Source organism: Leptodactylus fuscus, chromosome 9, assembly GCF_031893055.1.
Source record: "Leptodactylus fuscus isolate aLepFus1 chromosome 9, aLepFus1.hap2, whole genome shotgun sequence".
Lineage (NCBI taxonomy): Eukaryota > Metazoa > Chordata > Amphibia > Anura > Leptodactylidae > Leptodactylus > Leptodactylus fuscus.
In genome coordinates this window covers 21942672-21962317 of record NC_134273.1, presented here as the reverse complement: position 1 = coordinate 21962317, position 19646 = coordinate 21942672, and the positions used below count along the sequence as shown (strand labels likewise).

The 19646-nt window shown below is 41.6% G+C and overlaps 1 protein-coding gene across 1 annotated transcript in view; it reads right to left on the bottom strand.

Moving 5' to 3' along the window:
• Positions 1-19646, bottom strand: part of PAPPA2 (pappalysin 2) — a 139552-nt gene that overhangs the window by 77567 nt on the left and 42339 nt on the right. The window contains exons 5-10 of the mRNA XM_075287086.1: positions 16425-16617; positions 15972-16093; positions 12887-13376; positions 9821-9949; positions 8276-8367; positions 7990-8180 (exon numbers count right to left, since the gene is read on the bottom strand). Of these exons, the coding sequence (XP_075143187.1) occupies positions 7990-8180; positions 8276-8367; positions 9821-9949; positions 12887-13376; positions 15972-16093; positions 16425-16617 (1217 nt within the window). The remainder of the gene's footprint in view (positions 1-7989; positions 8181-8275; positions 8368-9820; positions 9950-12886; positions 13377-15971; positions 16094-16424; positions 16618-19646) is intronic.

Genomic DNA, 19646 nt, shown 5'->3' with positions numbered 1-19646 from the left:
TTCCTAGGAACCCTGACAGTGTTATACACTATGTATTATACATAGATTCCTAGGAGTCCTGACAGTGTTCTACACTATGTTTTATAGATAGGTTCCTAGGTGTCCTGACAGTGTCATACACTATGTTTTATAGATAGGTTCCTAGGAGTCCTGACAGTGTTCTACACTATGTTTTATAGATAGGTTCCTAGGAGTCCTGACAGTGTTCTACACTATGTTTTATAGATAGGTTCCTAGGAGCCCTGACAGTGTTATACACTATGTTTTATAGATAGGTTCCTAGGAGTCCTGACAGTGCCATACACTATGTTTTATAGATAGGTTCCTAGGAGTCCTGACAGTGTTCTACACTATGTTTTATAGACAGGTTCCTAGGAGTCCTGACAGTGTTCTACACTATGTTTTATAGATAGGTTCCTAGGAGCCCTGACAGTGTTCTACACTATGTTTTATAGATAGGTTCCTATGAGCCCTGACAGTGTTATACGCTATGTTTTATAGATAGTTTCCTAGGAGCCCTGACAGTGTTCTACACTATGTTTTATAGATAGGTTCCTAGGAGCCCTGACAGTATTCTACACTATGTTTTATAGATAGGTTCCTAGGAACCCTGACAGTGTTATACACTATGTATTATACATAGATTCCTAGGAGTCCTGACAGTGTTCTACACTATGTTTTATAGATAGGTTCCTAGGAGCCCTGACAGTGTTATACACTATGTTTTATAGATAGATTCCTAGGAGCCCTGACAGTTTCCTACACTATATTTTATAGATAGGTTCCTAGGAGCCCTGACAGTGTTCTACACTATATTTTATAGATAGGTTCCTAGGAGCCCTGACAGTGTTCTACACTATGTTTTATAGATAGGTTCCTAGGTGTCCTGACAGTGTCATACACTATGTTTTATAGATAGGTTCCTAGGAGCCCTGACAGTATTTTTATAGATAGGTTCCTAGGAGCCCTTATAGTGTTCTACACTATGTTTCATAGATAGGTTCCTAGGAGCCCTGACAGTATTCTACACTATGTTTTATAGATAGGTTCCTAGGAGCCCTGACAGTGTTCTACACTATGTTTTATAGATAGGTTCCTAGGAGCCCTGACAGTATTCTACACTATGTTTTATAGATAGGTTCCTAGGAGCCCTGACAGTGCCATACACTATGTTTTATAGATAAGTTCCTAGGAACCCTGACAGTGTTATACACTATGTATTATACATAGATTCCTAGGAGTCCTGACAGTGTTCTACACTATGTTTTATAGATAGGTTCCTAGGAGCCCTGACAGTGTTATACACTATGTTTTATAGATAGATTCCTAGGAGCCCTGACAGTTTCCTACACTATATTTTATAGATAGGTTCCTAGGAGCCCTGACAGTGTTCTACACTATGTTTTATAGATAGGTTCCTAGGTGTCCTGACAGTGTCATACACTATGTTTTATAGATAGGTTCCTAGGAGCCCTGACAGTATTTTTATAGATAGGTTTCTAGGAGCCCTTATAGTGTTCTACACTATGTTTCATAGATAGGTTCCTAGGAGCCCTGACAGTATTCTACACTATGTTTTATAGATAGGTTCCTAGGAGCCCTGACAGTGTTCTACACTATGTTTTATAGATAGGTTCCTAGGAGCCCTGACAGTATTCTACACTATGTTTTATAGATAGGTTCCTAGGAGCCCTGACAGTGCCATACACTATGTTTTATAGATAGGTTCCTAGGAGTCCTGACAGTGTTCTACACTATGTTTTATAGATAGGTTCTAGGAGCCCTGACAGTATTCTACACTATGTTTTATAGATAGGTTCCTAGGAGCCCTGACAGTGCCATACACTATGCTTTATAGATAGGTTCCTAGGAGCCCTGACAGTGTTCTACACTATGTTTTATAGATAGGTTCCTAGGAGCCCTGACAGTGTTATACACTATGTTTTATAGATAGGTTCCTAGGAGTCCTGACAGTGCCATACACTATGTTTTATAGATAGGTTCCTAGGAGTCCTGACAGTGTTCTACACTATGTTTTATAGATAGGTTCTAGGAGCCCTGACAGTGTTCTACACTATATTTTATAGACAGGTTCCTAGAAGCCCTGACAGTGTTCTACACTATGTTTTATAGATAAGTTCCTAGGAGCCCTGACAGTGTTCTACACTATGTTTTATAGATAGGTTCCTAGGTGTCCTGACAGTATTCTACACTATGTTTTATAGATAGGTTCCTAGGAGCCCTGACAGTATTCTACACTATGTTTTATAGATAGGTTCCTAGGAGCCATGACAGTGTTCTACACTATGTTTCATAGATAGGTTCCTAGGAGCCCTGACAGTGTTCTACACTATGTTTTATAGATAGGTTCCTAGGAGCCCTGACAGTATTCTACACTATGTTTTATAGATAGGTTCCTAGGAGCCCTGACAGTGCCATACACTATGTTTTATAGATAGATTCCTAGGAGTCCTGACAGTGTTCTACACTATGTTTTATAGATAGGTTCCTAGGAGCCCTGACAGTGTTATACACTATGTTTTATAGATAGTTTCCTAGGAGCCCTGACAGTGCCATACACTATGTTTTATAGATAGGTTCCTAGGAGTCCTGACAGTGTTCTACACTATGTTTTATGGATAGGTTCTAGGAGCCCTGACAGTATTCTACACTATGTTTTATAGATAGGTTCCTAGGAGCCCTGACAGTGCCATACACTATGTTTTATACATAGGTTCCTAGGAGCCCTGACAGTGCCATACACTATGTTTTATAGATAGGTTCCTAGGAGTCCTGACAGTGTTCTACACTATGTTTTATAGATAGGTTCTAGGAGCCCTGACAGTATTCTACACTATGTTTTATAGATAGGTTCCTAGGAGCCCTGACAGTGCCATACACTATGCTTTATAGATAGGTTCCTAGGAGCCCTGACAGTGTTCTACACTATGTTTTATACATAGGTTCCTAGGAGCCCTGACAGTGCCATACACTATGTTTTATAGATAGGTTCCTAGGAGTCCTGACAGTGTTCTACACTATGTTTTATAGATAGGTTCTAGGAGCCCTGACAGTATTCTACACTATGTTTTATAGATAGGTTCCTAGGAGCCCTGACAGTGCCATACACTATGCTTTATAGATAGGTTCCTAGGAGCCCTGACAGTGTTCTACACTATGTTTTATAGATAGGTTCCTAGGAGCCCTGACAGTGTTATACACTATGTTTTATAGATAGGTTCCTAGGAGTCCTGACAGTGCCATACACTATGTTTTATAGATAGGTTCTAGGAGCCCTGACAGTGTTCTACACTATATTTTATAGACAGGTTCCTAGAAGCCCTGACAGTGTTCTACACTATGTTTTATAGATAAGTTCCTAGGAGCCCTGACAGTGTTCTACACTATGTTTTATAGATAGGTTCCTAGGTGTCCTGACAGTATTCTACACTATGTTTTATAGATAGGTTCCTAGGAGCCCTGACAGTATTCTACACTATGTTTTATAGATAGGTTCCTAGGAGCCATGACAGTGTTCTACACTATGTTTCATAGATAGGTTCCTAGGAGCCCTGACAGTGTTCTACACTATGTTTTATAGATAGGTTCCTAGGAGCCCTGACAGTGTTATATACTATGTTTTATAGATAGGTTCCTAGGAGCCCTGACAGTGTTATACACTATGTTTTATAGATAGATTCCTAGGAGCCCTGACAGTTTCCTACACTATATTTTATAGATAGGTTCCTAGGAGCCCTGACAGTATTTTTATAGATAGGTTCCTAGGAGCCCTTATAGTGTTCTACACTGTGTTTCATAGATAGGTTCCTAGGAGCCCTGACAGTGTTATACACTATGTTTTATAGATAGGTTCCTAGGAGCCCTGACAGTGTTCTACACTATGTTTTATAGATAGGTTCCTAGGAGCCCTGACAGTATTCTACACTATGTTTTATAGATAGGTTCCTAGGAGCCCTGACAGTGCCATACACTATGTTTTATAGATAGATTCCTAGGAGTCCTGACAGTGTTCTACACTATGTTTTATAGATAGGTTCCTAGGAGCCCTGACAGTGTTATACACTATGTTTTATAGATAGTTTCCTAGGAGCCCTGACAGTGCCATACACTATGTTTTATAGATAGGTTCCTAGGAGTCCTGACAGTGTTCTACACTATGTTTTATGGATAGGTTCTAGGAGCCCTGACAGTATTCTACACTATGTTTTATAGATAGGTTCCTAGGAGCCCTGACAGTGCCATACACTATGTTTTATACATAGGTTCCTAGGAGCCCTGACAGTGTTCTACACTATGTTTTATAGATAGGTTCTAGGAGCCCTGACAGTGTTCTACACTATGTTTTATAGATAGGTTCTAGGAGCCCTGACAGTATTCTACACTATGTTTTATAGATAGGTTCCTAGGAGCCCTGACAGTGCCATACACTATGTTTTATACATAGGTTCCTAGGAGTCCTGACAGTATTCTACACTATGTTTTATAGATAGGTTCCTAGGAGCCCTTATAGTGTTCTACACTATGTTTCATAGATAGGTTCCTAGGAGCCCTGACAGTGTTCTACACTATGTTTTATAGATAGGTTCCTAGGAGCCCTGACAGTATTCTACACTATGTTTTATAGATAGGTTCCTAGGAGCCCTTATAGTGTTCTACACTATGTTTCATAGATAGGTTCCTAGGAGCCCTGACAGTGTTCTACACTATGTTTTATAGATAGGTTCTAGGAGCCCTGACAGTATTCTACACTATGTTTTATAGATAGGTTCCTAGGAGCCCTGACAGTGCCATACACTATGTTTTATACATAGGTTCCTAGGAGCCCTGACAGTATTCTACACTATGTTTTATAGATTGGTTCCTAGGAGCCCTTATAGTGTTCTACACTATGTTTCATAGATAGGTTCCTAGGAGCCCTGACAGTGTTCTACACTATGTTTTATAGATAGGTTCCTAGGAGCCTTGACAGTATTCTACACTATGTTTTATAAATAGGTTCCTAGGAGCCCTGACAGTGTTATACACTATGTTTTATAGATAGGTTCCTAGGAGCCCTGACAGTGTTCTACACTATGTTTTATAGATAGGATCCTAGGAGCCCTGACAGTGTTCTACACTATGTTTTATAGATAGGTTCCTAGGAGCCCTGACAGTGCCATACACTATGTTTTATAGATAGAGTCCTAGGAGCCATGACAGTGTTATACACTATGTTTTATAGATAGGTTCCTAGGAGCCCTGACAGTGCCATACACTATGTTTTATAGATAGGTTCCTAGGAGCCCTGACAGTGTTCTACACTATGTTTTATAGACAGGTTTCTAGGAGGTTTCTATACTTTAAGCTAATTTAAGATGTGGTTTGTAACAACCTTATTTAAGCCAAAACAAGTCTTAGGGTCCATTCACACGGAGTAACGCCAGGCGTTTTTTTTGTGTAATTTGTGTGTATTTTTACAGCTGTAAAAAGCAGTCTTCATTGAGTTCTATAGTAAAATGCTGGCGTTTTTTTACGTCCGTAATTTTACATCCGTAATTTTACATCCATAAAATTACGGACGTAAAAATACAGGCGTATTTTACTATAGAACTCAATGGAGACTGCTTTTTACATCTGTAAAAATACACACAAATTACACACAAAAAACGCCTGGCGTTACTCCGTGTGAATGGACCCTTAGGTCCAAGTCACTGAGAGGTATACCCATCTCTAGATGTGTTGTTGTAGAACAGGTACAGCTCCATATGTTGTGGAGTGACTGTGAATGGTACTGTAGCTCTATCTCATCTAACTTTTTTAACCAAAAATCAAGTGAAATCAAGAATCAAGATCCCCTATCTATCACGTTCCATATTAATATACTGGTATGTGGCAGAGAGGCCTTTGGACCCCCTTAGGCACCAGGCACTGGACACAACTACAATTTCTGCATCCCCTATGGCTAAGTCCCCGCTTCATCAATCGCTACGACATGTAATATTATTTACAGTAGAAAGAAAAATATAATTACTTTGTTTGTCCTTGAAACATACAAGTGACAAAAACGCTGTTTCGCCACTAAATAAATTGTTAGCATACACACAGCTGGAAAGTAAACCAGTCAAACTAATAAAGAACAAACCCGCACGTCTAGATTTTAAGAATCAGCATCTACACAGTGCTACTCATTTATTTCACTTTAGGTTTCCATGATCAGTGGTATTATTGCCGCATTCACCCACGGCTGTCGAGAATTTCTCCTGGAGGTCACTATACCGTATGCAGCAAATATGGTTCTATTAAATCAATTGTGTCACAAAATACAGACTATGAAGTAAGTTTGGCGGACACATGAAAGTATTCGAAGTTCCCAGCTGGGCGCCAATGTCTTAACTGTAATTTGATGAAAGATGTTATAGATCGCAGTAGTAACATCACCGTGGGTAACCTACACAAATGAACCAGAATGTTGAAACGCGTTCAATTCCAATACCTCAAGTTTTGTGACAAGATGAAAGATTTTACATCTGCGACAGCTTGAAAATATTTTCCGTGGAAGTTGTATAACTTTATAGATAAATATTATAATAAAATAAATCCTACACACTGATATGCTGATTTTACTTCTCAATTCGTCTCTTCAGCCGTTACATTGTTTGTTTTGCGTGTTTGGCGGGACTGATGTGATATTTGTCATCTTCTTTTATTATTCATTGCATGTTACATTTACTGTATATTAGGTGTTGCACTAATTTGTCCATTTTGCAAATTCTCAGAATTTTTAACATTCAAACAGATTCCACGGATTCATTGGTTAGGTAACCAAAGTCAATGAAGGCCAATGGATATCTTTATTTTTGGGCTGCCTGAAGTCTTTCCAGTGATGCCCTTCTTCTTCTACAGTCATGTGAGTTCTTCCGGCGAGACTTTGTTCACTCGTGTAGCGGCCACAGAAAAATGGCCAACAATACATGCGCAGTTGGCTCTGCTATCTGCGCATGTCTTGTCGGCCATTTTTCTGTGGCAGCTACATGAACGTACTGCGCATGCATGCTCAGTAGCTCTGTACTGGCATCACTTACACAGAAAAAGATGCAGGAGGATGCACGTAGCTGTGGAAGGGCGTCGCTGGAGAGTCTTCAGGCAGCACATGGGATGCCCCTGTTCTGTTCGAGCATAGGGGGACCGCCCCCTGTGCTGTCTGGAGACTTATTTGTATACAAAAAAAATGGGAATATCTCTGAGTTGGCGGCATGGAGAACAATTCTAAAGTTAGGGGAAGTAGTACTGAGTAGTTATAGTACTGAGAAAAGGGATTCTAATGATAGAATCCCTTTAATAGCCCATCAACATTACTTTGACATGTCAGAACTTTAGCAAGGCATTTCTTTAACTGGGGCAAACAATTAAACACCTAGAATGTGACTAGATGTGTCCCTATAAATTGTAATGTAACATACATACTGTTAAACCACACACATACTATAGATAGTACCACAACAACACCTATTAGAGCTGCTTAGATCTAGTTACAACAGCTGGCAAGAAGATCTGGCTGTTGTAACTTACTGTAGTATAGACACGAGAATATCTAAAAATTCACATCTAGAGCTCCCCTTCATGTCCTTAATTGTGCCTGGGATAGTATGGTGTCTGAACCCCTCCCCAATCCCCCTTCCCTGCAGTTACCACTCTTTCACATTATTAATTATTATTATTATTATTATTCCATAGGCACCATGTGCTACAGTTTGGTTCCCCTATGATATTGCATGCAGTAAAATGTGCCATATTTTATTGACTCATGTATTCAGTAATCCCTACAATTAGTCTGCACTAGTACTGTACAGAACAAACTTATAGAGTCGTAAAAGCAAGATCTATAACTTGGGCCGGGCACATGTGGCGTTAAAGTGATTCTAGGACTATTTTAGAGAATTGGGGACTCTTGACTATTAGATCATTGATTATGTTCATTTTATGTATCACCTTTTGGATGGGTTCTCCAATCACTGCAGAAACTGGACAGTTCTGTAGGTCTTCATGTGAAGTAGCCGCATGAGTAGCCCACTGATCTTTGTATCCCTGGGATGTGACCTCATCACTGTCAGCGGACATTTCTACGCCATCATCAAGAAAATCACTGTCTTCACTGGGAATATAACAAAAACTTGGCTTTCCTGTCAATACAAAATATGATATAAAAAAGGAGCTTGAGCAGTCTCCAGAAGATCTTATGACATATTTGTCTGTAAGTACCGCGCACAGTGCTCACCTCGGCAAATATAATTTTCTTCCAGCTGACACTTTTGAGAACAGCCATCGCCATTTTGCAGAGCGCCATCATCGCATTCTTCTCCGAGCTCCCTGAAGTCATAATATGGACAGGAATAGATCTATTAGACAACTGTGCTAGCCCCATAGAGACCCCATAAATGTAGCGTCATGTATCTTCCACTGCGTATATGACTTATGATCTATATGTTTATTGAACAATTTAGGAGCATAAAAATCAATGCAAAGAACCAGCAAGGCAGCAAAAACCGCAATGAAATCAGGTTCTGTCCTGTATCGGAAGGCTACGTTTTAGTGCGGCCTGATAGTCGAAGGGACTTGGAATTTTTGGCCGCTCTTCAACACCAAGAGGTAAATGTTTTGCAGGAGAATTTGACAACTATGGATAGGTGTGAAGCCCTGCTGCAATGAATCTGCTAAAAACCTTTTTATTAATTGCTCGCTTCAAATACTAATGTAGATATGATATAAGACCATGCAAAAACACTCAGTATATTTTATACCGTGAAACGTACATGATGAATGTAGTCATTGTACGAAGACTAAGAACACCAGTGGCTGCGGGTAGGATCTCTCCGTTACACTAAGAACTGGGTGAAAGGGTTAAAAAAAGTTTCCAAGATCAAAAAGTCCATGGTCGTCATTTTGGACGGCCATGCCATAAATTAAAGAGGATCTTTTACCATCTCCGCCTGCATTTTTCCTCTAATTCCCACCATTCCTGAGCAATCAGTGTGAATAGTTTTGTAGCCTGATATGATAATTGGGGTCTCTATTGCCAAGTGAGAAGTCTTGGCCCAGAGTAGACTAGGGGTCACGAATTTAAGCTATCTGATACTGTCCAATCAGAGGTGACAGTTTAAGGGCTCAGAACCACACCCCCTTGTCTGTTCAACACATACCTAACGCCATCCACTTGAGAGCCTAATTAGAATATCAGACATATCCAGAGAATAAATTCCAACTGAGGTGAAATCAGTGGGGAATTCTAATGCAACTGTAATTTTTTCTCCAATTCTCACCATTCCCGAGGAATCAGTGTAGGTAGTTTTGGAGACTGATGTGATAATTGGGGTCTCTATTGTCAAGAAGGGGGTTTCAACCCAGAGTGACTGGTAGGTGTAAGTGTAAGCTATCTGAACCTGTCCAATGAGAGACAGTCAGTTTCAGAGCTCAAGGTGCACCACCTTGTCTGGTCCTATCTTACAATTTTCAGGAGCCACACCCACTGTTCCCCATTCCTAAAATCTATTACCAAATTATGCTAACCAGTAACCATGTAATTGGGAATCCATTGGGAAACAACCAGTCAACCTTAAAATGTTTTGGAAAAAAAAAAGCTGAGCTGTGATTCGTTGATGTGGCAAGAAAGACAGTCTTACTACCAGCCTATTACTATCATGAGTTGGGCCCCAATAAGTTCACAACCTCTGCATTCCCAATATTTGGCCTATGGTTCTCCTTATCTCTGGTGAAACGTAAAAGAAAGTGAGGTTATTTTAACCCTTTAAATATAATGACTTACTCATTGACTTCTCCATCTCCACAGAATGGAGCCCCGTGGACGTGAATCAGTGCAGGAGAAAGTTCTCCAATTGAAGTCCCACCAACCACATGGACCTGGTATTGATATTTATGACCCAGTTTTACTTCCCTGTAGATGGAAAGAACGCACAGGTTAAAGCTAAAACCGTGATTAAATGTCATTAATCTAATAATGCAACCTTTAGAGGTATACATTGGAGGTATATCCTGATGCCTCGGGTGTGGTCTACTATATAGTCATACAATGGAATATGTCACCCATAGGTTACCACTAGAAAGGCACCAAAGGAAATTTCTCTTAAATGGTTTAGGCCACAAAAAGTATTTATCCTCTATCCATAAGATAGAGGATAAATACCTGATCAGTGAGGTCTGACTGCAAAGACCCCCATGATCCCAAGAATGGAGGGTCCTTTTCCCCCATTGCACATTTAGACTGACCGTAGTCTGTGTCGGGGCCACTGTGAGCATATAATACTGTGTGGGGGCCTTTGGTGAGCAGATAATACTGTGTGAGGTTCACTGTGGAGCATATAATACTGTGTGGGGCCTTTGGTGAACACATAATACTGTGTGGGGTTCACTGTGGAGCATATAATACTGTGTGGGGGCCTTTGGTGAGCACATAATACTGTGTGGGGTTCACTGTGAAGCATATAATACTGTGTGGGGGCCTTTGGTGAGCACATAATACTGTGTGGGGGCCACAGTGAAGCATGTAATACTGTTAGAGGGACACTGTGGCCCATGTAATAATGTTTGAGACTACTATGGAGCACATAATACTGTTTGGAGGCTGCTATGGAGCACATAATACTGTGTGGGGTCCACTGCGGAGCATATAATCTGTCCCAGTATTGTTTACATGCTGGACGTTGCGCTGCTCACTCACCATATTCCTGATAACTGCAGTTGTGGGTGCTAAAGCTTTATCCCTTTCAAGTATCTGAGATATCCCTTCAGAACCCGCAGCTGCCACTATCAAGAATTCGCTCTAGGAAGGGTGTAGGGGGCTCCGGACAAAAGTTTGCCCCCGGGACCACAAGACTTCAGTCACTCCACTGGTCAGACCTCCATTGATCTCCTATTCATGACCTATTCTAAGAATATAACCCCTTTAATGTTACATTAGGGACTTGGTTTTTATCCAACTCCTTAATGTATTCCTTTAGGTTCACCTCAAGTGAACTTTAACTTTCAGCTCGGTGAAATGTCTTCCCACCAAGGTATATTCTCATTACCTGCTAAAAGGTATCTGATGGAGCTCACGTTTCAGCAGATACAATTGTCAGTCTGCAGTTCCGAGCACATTATTTAGGAAAAATGCAATTACTCGTTTAAAGTGAAATTAATCTCAGAATTTATTATAAAAAATATACCACCCACATTCAGTATGGTTCATTAGTTTCAAGGATAATGACTTATTATCTTCATCACAGATCCCCACCCACTGTGTCCTACACTATTCCTCACACACAGACGCATTAGTCATTCACATCAGTCTAATAATGGGCTGGCATTCATCTCTGTCGTATGTTCTACATTTCGTACAAGTCTGATGTGCTAACCCTCTGTGCCTGGAATGACTATGGTCAGACCCCTTACGTATCCATCCTTTGTACCTGTTCACATCTGGATGTACTGGATATTAGAAAGCTAGAGCAGAAAAAGGAACAGTACAGATTATTTTATCTAAACCACCAGATAACCCTTACCTATCTGTGCATTAAAGGGGTTATCCCACCTTTAAATTTCATATTCAACGTCAATGTTTGCCCTTTATGTCCTATTAAAAAATGATCTATTCAAGGGTAATGACATTTACTTATCTGGTATAGCACCACCTGCTGTTCACAATGCGTGTCCACCTACTGAGCTGTATTCTGGTGGACGCACATGCTCAATCACTACCCCCACAGGCAGGATCTATGTTTTGCCCTGCTATGATGCAGGGGCAGTAAGGCCTGGTTCACATCTGCGTTCGGTGATTCCACTTGGGGACACCCCCAAATGGAATACCAAACGCATTACCCCAAAGATACTCCCCTTAGTCCAATTGCTAATCTATGCTGTTGGCCAAGAGCTCTGGGCTAAATCAGTCTCCTTCCCCTTCTGTCAGCAGACAATATCACTCCTTTTTAGGCCTGGTTCACATCTGCATTCGGTATTCCATTCAGGGAGTCTGCTTGGGGACCCCCTCAATGAAATATCTAATGCATTAAAATCTGGTGAGTGATAAAAGCACACGGACCCTATAGACTATAATGGGGTCCATGTGTTTTCTGCGCGGTGTCCGCACAAGTCATGCGAAGAGGAAAGTAGTTCTTGAAGTACTTTTCTCTCTGCATGACTCGTGCGGACACTGCACGGAAAACACACGGACCCCATTATAGTCTATGGGGTCCATGTGTTTTCACTGCTCACTGGTTTTTAATGAATTCGTTATTTCGTTCGGAAGGTTCCCAAGTGGACTTCCCGAACGAATACCAAACGCAGATGTGAACCAGACCTAAAAAGGAGTGATATTGTCTGCTGCCAGAAGGGGAAGGAGACTGATTTAGCCCAGAGCTCTCTGCTAACAGCATAGATTAGCACTAGGACCAAGGGGGATACATTTGTGGTAGAATGTGAACTAATGAATACACACATGCTGTATGTTTTTGAGGTGGCCCATTGTATAGGAAACACCAGTCTTCTGAACTCTCCGAGATAGTAAAAAATACAACGACGGCGTCATCCTTGCGAAGGCCAAGAGGCTTCTCTTTTGTCTTCTGGCCAATAAAGCGGACCTATGGCTACATTTGGCATCTGTTCCTGACAAATACATTATGTTGCATGTGTTGATTCTAAGTCTATGGCAATGTGCCCTTAGCTCTGCTCCATCTGTACGCTGTAGGTAAAAAACGAGCATCATAAATAATATTATTAACTGTAGTTGCTTTATTCCATACGGACATGACTGAAGCCAATAGACTCTTCTTCTTAGTATATAAGCACCTAAAATATTCTTTCTTACATCCATGTTTTAGAGGCAGGTTCTACTCACGTGTCGGTGAAAGTGCGCTGGGTTTGGGTCTTTGGGACTTGGGAATCTCTTAGGAATGGAGGGTTCCTGACTATTTTGTATTTCACAGGTCTGCAGGATGAGCAAAGAGGATCATGAGGCACGGACACAAGGAGGACGGCATCTATCTCCATGCTCGCATCAAACGTATATACACGGACTCTCGATACTTTGTGTTCAGTGGTGAGTCTAATGGTCAATGGAATATCACAAAAGGCTTCCATACTTCCCAGGTGTAAAGATTCATTATGTTCTGTAACTAACTCGATATCTGAGAGCGGGTTAGTTACGTTAGGGGACAGGTATGTTATCCATATGGTGAGGGCCTGAGGTCGAACAGGTTTTAAGAAATGGAGCTCCAGCATACATCCATGAGGCTCAGTACAGGGGACAGACATATTGGTAAGCAAGTGAATCTCGGGACTCCATGCCTGTAAGCTTGTCTGGCAAGGCTGGTCCACATCAGGAGGGCCTGGATAAAAATACAGAAGTCTGTGAACACAAGCCCCCTCTTTACACATCGTAGACTCTCACTTATACAGACAGTATGAACATTGGAAATTTTTAGCTGATCCAAGCTGATATTTGGAATTACTTGAAACCTGGGACACATATGTCTACTAAACCCAATACACTAGGATAATAGGATTTATTTCACATTTATTTCTCTCCCAACCAATTATCTGGTTTGGTCGGGTGTCACTTGGAGACAGCTCAAAAATGCAAACAAGGCTGTGGTATGTTACCTGAGCGGAAAGCGCGTGGAAGAGTGTGAAGAGTGAAAATCGTTAATTGTCTTTTATGGTTTTATCGATGAAGGTAAGCGCTGAAAAGGGTCAACATAACACCGGAAATCTTAGCGAATGACTAACTTTGCACGACACGGAGAGAAAATTGTCAAAGCTGTAACTAAGCTGCTAAAAGACATAGGCATGTTCTTCCTATTAGGGTTGAAGATATAGAGGAAAGTGAACATATAAGCCACATGCGTTTCTCATCCCCTCCCTCCATCCAAGATCAACATTGGTCACACATTGCATCATCCCAGTCAGTAAATCAATCAGAGAATCTCTAGAATTGTCTAAGTTTCTTTCTGATAGATTGATAACTAATGATTCAGTATCAATGTATCAAAGAAATGTAGAGTTACCAATGGAATAGCAAGAGTGAAGAGTCCTACAATCTACAGGCTAGGGGGGTACTATACCACCCTAGACCACCAAGGGTGCTATCAGTAACTTCTTGTTTTCCATAGGCTATCAGATAGTATCAGCGCCGCACCTCCCATGAGGCGACCTGAAGCGACCGCTTCAGGTGGTGCTATGCCAGGGCCCCGGGCATTTTTTGCTTACCTAAGCCAGTCCAGGACAAGCTGTCCTGGACTGGCTTAGCGTCACCGTCACCGAGAGGTGGATTGGGGAGGCCCCATGGATGCAGCGCTGCTCCAGCGGCCTCCCCTCACGCTCAGGCAGAGAGCAGGTCCTCTCCCTGCCTGCTCTCTGCCTGCTAACGCCGCTCCACCACGCCCCCTTTGCTCTGCCCCGCCCCCTTCGCGCCGCTCCGCTTTCTGTCGTCTGCCTCGGGTGGCAGAAAAGGTCGGTTCACCCCTGGATAGTATATAGGAGGTAGAGTCCTTCACTAGGCTTCCTTAGACAACCAGGTATATAATCGTCAACTTCTTCATTGCCCTAGACCACCAGGGATGTTATTAATCTCTATGCTATTAACCTATATTAGATGAATGTTTATGGCAGCATTCCAGTTTTCGCCCAACATTTGTTTGGGGATGAATGATGGGGCTGCTGGATTTCAACATGTTCAATCCTTTTGTTCTTACATAGATAAGTCATCACCATGGTGTTGGACACCAGCTTGGTAGAGGCTAACTATCCTAACCCCATTCAGCAAACATTCCCGATCAAGCCAAGACCACATTTGTATGCGGGACCCCAAACATTAGCCTAGTAGTTATCTGATGCACATGGCCACGTTTAGCCCACCGGGGATGTTCTCATTAATTCCTTTACTGGCCATTTTCCAGATACCATCATATTTTTTACAGTCAGCACAAGAGATGCAAGTGAGTATTTTGGTGGAAGGGGACCCACACGCTATTTTTGCCCAGGGGCCCTACGTCGCCTGGTTCTTCTTACCCCTTTGTGTCTATCATATTGGCGTTCGGTCAGCCGCTTTCCCTATTTTGACCCCGTCTCACTACCATTAAACTAAGCAAAACAATCATCTTGTAAATGAACCACAATAGTGGATCACCAGAGAAGCAAAACAGCACGAAATGCCAGAACAATTACAAATATGACATTTCATGGAAATTTTATTGGAAAGCAAGTACACTGGTCTGCATTCCACCCAATGAGTCAGGTTTCCTGGAAATCGAACTTGTTAAATTAATCTCAATAACTTTCCCTTAGCACTTGTAATTACTTTTATTATAGTGCTGGACGCTGCAAGCTTTTAGGCCTCACAGACACGGTTCCAGTTGGCGACCTGGAGCTATAATCCAATGGCTTTTATACGATACCGCAAAGATATATAAGTAGATACGTAAAATTTCTAAGTACGCCGGATCCTCTAGTGCTAGTTTCTTGGGATAAGACATTAAAAACATTATAGCGTCTTTAATAAAGGAAAACCAAGTCCAAGCAAAAACTGAGAAGGCCCTTTTGCTATTATATATTGTTTGGACCTGACCAATGCATGATATCGAAATGGTTTGCCGAGAGTTAAATATTGTTGATCTCTTCTTTGGCTACACAGGACTCCCACAGATCAGCCCCACTTCCAATTCACGGGCCAGTGATGTTATGTTCCTTTGTCACATGGTCTTTACTCAGCTTAGTCCTATTGAAGTGAACGGGTATGAGCCAAAGTATCAAGTACCCAAGGAGAGGTCATCAATGTTGAACACTCGGAAAAACACCTTTAAAAATTAATAGACGCAACAATCAAACAAGATATTTGGATGACCAAATAAATGAAGCAGACCAATGTTTTTTGTGGTTGTTAAACCCCAACTTCAATAACTGGTGTTGGAGTGTGAAATACTTACCCACTGCTTCTTCTGGAGCCCAGTAGCCAGAATTGTCACAGGCACGGGGTGAGGAGGCCTGATGTGCGTATTGTAAGAAAGAGCCATCATCGGTGCAAGACTCGCAACTATATCCTGAATCCCTATAACAAAAGAAGCAAAGTATAATTTAAGGCTTATGAAAGGACCCGAGTGAAAGAAGAAAGACCAGACCAGGTCCTGCAGACCAAATGAGGCCCCTCAGACTGTCATCTATGGCCTTCAGGCAGGGGTGGGGGCATCCAGTTCTACTCAGTTTTGGTGATCCAATTGTTAAAAATGCAGCCGTATCACAGAACTGGGGAAAGGAAGAGCCCCAAACCATCTCTGAAATAGGCCCAACCAGATTCCAACTTGTAGGTCACAAGCCTCATTACAGAACAATGAAGTCCGTTCCACAAAACATAATGGTGGCTTACAAAGAATTTCTATTACCTTTCATACAATTCTCCACTGATAGGAGGCATCCATTGAATTGTGAGAAAGTCTGGACTCTGTTTAATCACGATCGGGGCCAAAGGAACAGGTGAAGGCTTGGGTGACCTAGTCCATCCTTGATACTTGAGATCAAGGTAACAGTGCATCCGAGCAACCTGGTTTGGAGTGAAGCTGTTGGCACAGTCATCATCTGACAATGAAAATGGAAGCGATAATAAGGTTAGACAGTCAGTATTAAGTCCAAATTCAAGAAACCGTACATTGTAGAATTCAGTTTTATCTGTTATCAATACAGTATGTGCAGAAATGTCCTTCCTTAGATGTGTTCTTGGTTGAGCATAAGATGATCATCTTTTCAAAATAATATGCTGTTGCCATATTCTGTCACAAGATATCTATACTATGGGTTATAGCCTTTAAGGGTAGTGCTCTTATTTCAAAATATTGTATTAAATCAGATTGATAAGCAATTGAAGTCACTTGCACAAAGGTCAAGGGTAGACAAACCTGTATAAGCCAAACATTTGGTGGATCAAGCTAGACCTCAAGTAAGTATGCATGTGTTGTCAATGGGAAGAAGGGATTAAACTGCTGTCAGATACGTAGGACTGCAACCTATCCCTCTTGAGAACAAAAGGCTTAGACATGGAAATTCAATATGTCCGGTCCTTCCCCTGATATCACCTGTCAGTGAAGAGTCGGGACACATGAAGATAGTCAACTGGTGGGCTAAGTTGTTTTGGCCAACCTTGGCCTTAACTTTGTAGTCAATTCACTTCTGGCGCCAGGATCTTGGCTCCATGACTTCACAGTATAGAGATGTATGTCTAAGCAAGCACACATACAGAGAAGACTCTTGGCTCAAGAAGTCGAATTGGCATGAGAAGCGTATTACCAAGTCTAAGAACTCTTTAAATAATGGAAGACCTCGAGCATGTGAAAGACATAAAGTCCTATAGCATATTTAGTCACAATAACTAGGTCAGACTACACATGAAATATTTCCATGTGCTGCGCTCATTTCCACCAACCATGCAGGTAGATGATAAGAATTATGATATGACATGGAGGAACGGTTGGTGGTCTGCACGCCATATGTGGAACCCAAGGCTTTTTTCTGTGCAACTCACCCAAATCTATATTTCATGGCTTCATTTTTTATAGCCCTCACCCCACGACCATAACGTTAACATATTTCATGTATAAGGCCTCCATCATATAGCGACAGCCCTGATTTAATACATCTACACAAAATACAATTCTAAAACCCAGCGGGGCCTCTCTTCTGTCCCAAAAAATAAGACTAAGGGGCAGAGAAACTAGGGTGGCAGAAAGCCTGGATTCAGTAATATCCAAATAACACAGCATGGCAAATTAAAATAGCGCAGCGAGGTAATGAAAACTATTATTGCTTGTTGTGTATCACTAATGGGAATCTGTAATGAAAGCATTTTTATTGCATAATGTGTCACCGAATCTATGAAAGTGTCATATAGTTCAATGATATAGTATATAAAAGTGTCAGCTTTATTCCCTTTAACCGTTGGATTCATCTTTGGATGTTTTCGCCTATGGATTTGGTTTAACGGTAAATATACTGAAGCTGTGACCTTGGAAAAAGTTGAGCGTTTCATGTTTTAAGGAAGCATTAAAGGGTTAACCAATGTCTGTAAGGTCTGTGAATAAGTGGCCATGGAATACCAGAGGTGTGGCTATAAGGGCTGTGGTTGTGGTAACATTTGCATTCCAGGCAGTGCCATAAAATCCAATGATACATAAGAAGATACCAGTTTTATTAATGGCATATAATAGGTGGGGCCCCAAATGTAGCATTGGAGTTATGCCTCTACCTCTTTACAAAGTTGTTTTGTATATTTTTAATAGGTGTCTAATAAGTACAAGTATGTCTACCTTTAACTTTGCTCACATTTGGTTAAAGGGATTCTATCATTAAAACTTTTTTTTTTTTTTTTTCTCACTCTCACGTAGGAATAGCCTTAAGAAAGGCTATTCGTCTCCTACCTTTAGATGTCTTCTCCGCGCCACCGTTCGGTATATAATCCAGTTTTCGTTGGTATGTAAATGAGTTCTCTCGCAGCACTGGGAGTGGCCCCTAGCGCTCAAACAGCACTGGAGCATCCCCAATGCTACGAGAGAACTTTCCAGCTCTTCCTCCATCTTCTTCAGGAACCAGTCTTTGTGTATTCTTCCTGCAGTGGCTTCAAACTTCTAGGCCTCAGGCCTAGGGTAAAGCCGACCGCGCATGACTGCTGGCCACAAGAAGATGGCCGCTTACACAGTATCGTAAGCGGCCATTTTCTAGTGGCCGGCAGGTATGCGCAGTCGGCTGCCTAGAAGTTTAAAGCCATGGCCAGAAGAAGACGTGATGAAGATCCGTTCCTGAAGAAGATGGAGGCAGCGCTGGAGAGTTCTCTGGCAGCATTGGGGATGCCTCCAGTGCTGTTTGAGCACCGGGGCCCGCCCTTAGTGCTGAGTCAGAACTCATTTACATACCGACAAAAACTGGATTATATACCAAACGGTGGTGCGGAGAAGACATCTAAAGGTAGGGGAAAAATAGCCTTTCTTAAGGCTGTTCCTACATGGTAGTAAGAAAAAAATTAAGTTTTAATGATAGGATCCCTTTAAATGGAGTCTACCACCAACCCAAACATATTCACTGGCCACCACCACATTACAGTCATAAACAACCTACCTCTGTTATGTAGATCACTTTTGTAGATTTGGAACAAAAATACTTTGCAGTGCTATGTAAATGAGGCAGTTTGTGCACTGGGGGCGGCCAAAAGTCCTGAGAGCACTGCACTAGGATAGGTGATGGCATACAGTGATAGGATCGATCACACTGTACAGGGTCGAGCAAGCTGGAGATGATCTGGTAAGAGTAGTGCTCCCAGGGCTGAAGGTCCGCCCCTAGTGCACAAACTACCTCATTTGATAACACATCTTTTCTCCAAATCTACAAAAGTGAAATATATAACAAAGGCCTTAGGAGGACTTTTGTTCTCCCGACCTCCTGATCATTGGGAGATCAGACACTTAGCTCCAGTCCTGTGGATAGGAAATAAGTGTCCATAATGGAACAACTTCTTTAAGGACTCCGATTTCTCATTAAACCTATTAAATCCAATAAAACAACATACTCTCAGTCTGTGATAGTATAAAATACCGAACACAACCACTGGGTGGCAACACAGA